The sequence below is a fragment of the Montipora foliosa genome, chromosome 4 (genome assembly GCF_036669935.1).
Source record: "Montipora foliosa isolate CH-2021 chromosome 4, ASM3666993v2, whole genome shotgun sequence".
Classification (NCBI taxonomy): Eukaryota; Metazoa; Cnidaria; class Anthozoa; order Scleractinia; family Acroporidae; genus Montipora; species Montipora foliosa.
The window spans coordinates 27,739,515-27,742,014 of record NC_090872.1 but is presented as its reverse complement, the minus strand read 5'-3'; the positions used below and the strand labels follow the sequence as shown (position 1 = coordinate 27,742,014).

The 2,500-nt window shown below is 37.2% G+C and overlaps 1 protein-coding gene across 1 annotated transcript in view; it reads right to left on the bottom strand.

Moving 5' to 3' along the window:
• Window positions 1-2,500, bottom strand: part of LOC138000497 (uncharacterized) — a 9,379-nt gene that overhangs the window by 4,796 nt on the left and 2,083 nt on the right. The window contains exon 3 of the mRNA XM_068846960.1: window positions 1,646-1,810. Within this exon, the coding sequence (XP_068703061.1) occupies window positions 1,646-1,810 (165 nt within the window). The remainder of the gene's footprint in view (window positions 1-1,645; window positions 1,811-2,500) is intronic.

Below are 2,500 nucleotides of genomic sequence, written 5' to 3'. Positions count from 1 at the left end.
TTCCTGCCAAAATTCTCTGAGCATGCAACAGTGCTAAAACTATGATGTCAGAGGGTAACAGTGCACTGTTACCCGCTAATGTTGACCACTGACTGCCGTTGCTATAGCTTTTTGTGCTATAAAAAAAATCACCTAATGACTGGTCCATTGGGAAACAGTTCATTTTGTTTCCCTCGAATTCAATGTTTCCCTCAACTGCGTCCCAGGGAAACATTGAGATTCTTAGGTAACTGTTTCCCTTGGGACCAGTCATAAGTGTTTAGATTGATTGCCCTATCACATTACTGCATTCAAATGACATCAAAGCGAAATGCCGATAGCTTTCCATGGAGAGATGACATTGTTTCCATCAACGTTCGCTAAACCAATGAAAATTCATGCTCATTTGTTTTTGTTCGATAAGCCAATTAAATGTTGTGCATTTTTGTTAAGGTTCTGTTTTTACATTTATTTTTCAAGGTCATGTCAAATTCGCTCTAAAAGACTCCTGCTTGTTTATTAAATAGTAAAATAAAACAAAAGAGTGTTTTTCAGTTACAACTAAACAATAGATATTTCACCAGTCTCACTTCACCTTTATCAAGTTAAAAACAACATGTGAAGACACGTTTTAAAATTATTCCAGTTTAGTATTTCAAGTAAATTTTTTCAACTTAAATAATTATTACTGTTACCATTCTAAGTCTATAACTAGAATCTACATGAGACTATGTTAATTGGCCAATATGTAGAATTTGTACTTCAGTTTTTTCTTTTAAACTCTGATTGCAAAGCACTGCTGAATACTTGGTAAAAGCAGCAATATATTAATGTGTGGTTAGGGTTAGGGTTTGTGGAGACCTGGCTTGCCAATTTTGCTTGTCATTTCTTATTAACTTAAGGCAGTGACATAGGAGATACAAAAAACCCTAAACTTGGCGCGCAACATTGTTTTGTTGCAAGTTTGGGTCGATGTCTCCCATTTTTCACCTGGCATGATCAACTTGTCGCACAACAAAAACATTTGTTGCCGGTTGAAGAAAGTTGTTGCAAAAAGTAGAGCGCGGGTCTATTCTGAGCAACAAATTTTGGCTTTGTTGCTCGTTTTTGATCAAGCTCACAACTTGTCGCGCAACAAATGTGCTCATGTACTAGCAAATCAACCAATCAGCGCCCTGCATTTCTTCAACCCGCAACAAATGTTTTTGTTGCGGGTCAAGTTGATCACGCAAGGTGAAAAACGTGAAACATCGACCAAAACTTGCAACGAAACAATGTTGCGTGACAAGTTGAGGGTTTTTGTACCTTGTCTTTGGCCGCCTTTAAGGTTTGCAGATGCAAGTAAAATATACATGTACATCAAGAGCAAAAGACAGAACATGCAAACCAAATCACCTTGAATGCCAAAATTTCTTGTCATTTCCCGCTCATTTAGCTATCATGCTTGGCTTGGTAACCAGGCCCCAGTTGTTCAAAAGGTGGATAACGCTATCCACCGGATAAATCACTATCCATTGAATAGCGCAATTGGTTTCGCTATTACTTATACACTGGATAGTGATTTATCCGATGAATAGCGTTATCCATTGTTTGAACAACTTGGGCCAGTACTACAACTTGGGATCAGACCTAACAAGGAAGGAAGTTACAGGCTGGCATTATTTACCTGTGAGCCAATCCAGAATGAACTGATTGACCTCATTAGATTGTTGTTCATACTGACAATCATCATGAGGGCAAAGCAATGCTGTGAGGATACTCCAAAGGCCATTCTCTTGTTCAGCAAGAACTCCAAGCTTCTCAGTGAGAAGCACTTTGCGGGTGCAAGGATCTGAAGTTATAACAGATACAAAAGCTAAAGGACACAAGGATATTACATGGCTGCATGGAGATACAAAATTTCTTTTCAAGTGAGCGCAGTGAACAAGTGAAATATTGTCATGAAACACATTGAAAGGCGTGATTTTCACATGTAACCATAGCAACAGGGATCTTTTCAGGTGTGAAATACCCCGGTGACATGTTATCCTCACGTGTGAAGATATCATGTTTTTGTGCAAAAGATCACTTGGTATTTCATTAGTGTTTATAATTATAATAAAATCAGTTAAGTACTTGAAAAAGTTTGAAGTTTGTCAGTCAGAAGCAGGGGTAAATACACAAAGACAATGAGTGAAATCAGTACTTGATAAGACCTTTTTGACATCAAGTACTTCCCTAGGCCTGTCAATAACTCTGTTAATGAGTTGATAAAGCATATTCATTTCGAGGTAATCAAAAGTTTGTTTTGCTAAACGATACTCTTGGTAGAATCCACATTAATTTAACAAATAATAATTATTGTAGTAAAGTCTCTTCCCTCTCCTTACTTGAAAAGCTGTGATGAGAAAGCACTTTTTGATTTGACTTTCTGTGTATTCATTTCCAAATGAATGCATTCTTAGAAAGAATAACACAACACTACTCAATTTTGTAGATTAACACGAAATAATAACCACTGCCATTTTCTGGTTTCCCTTGA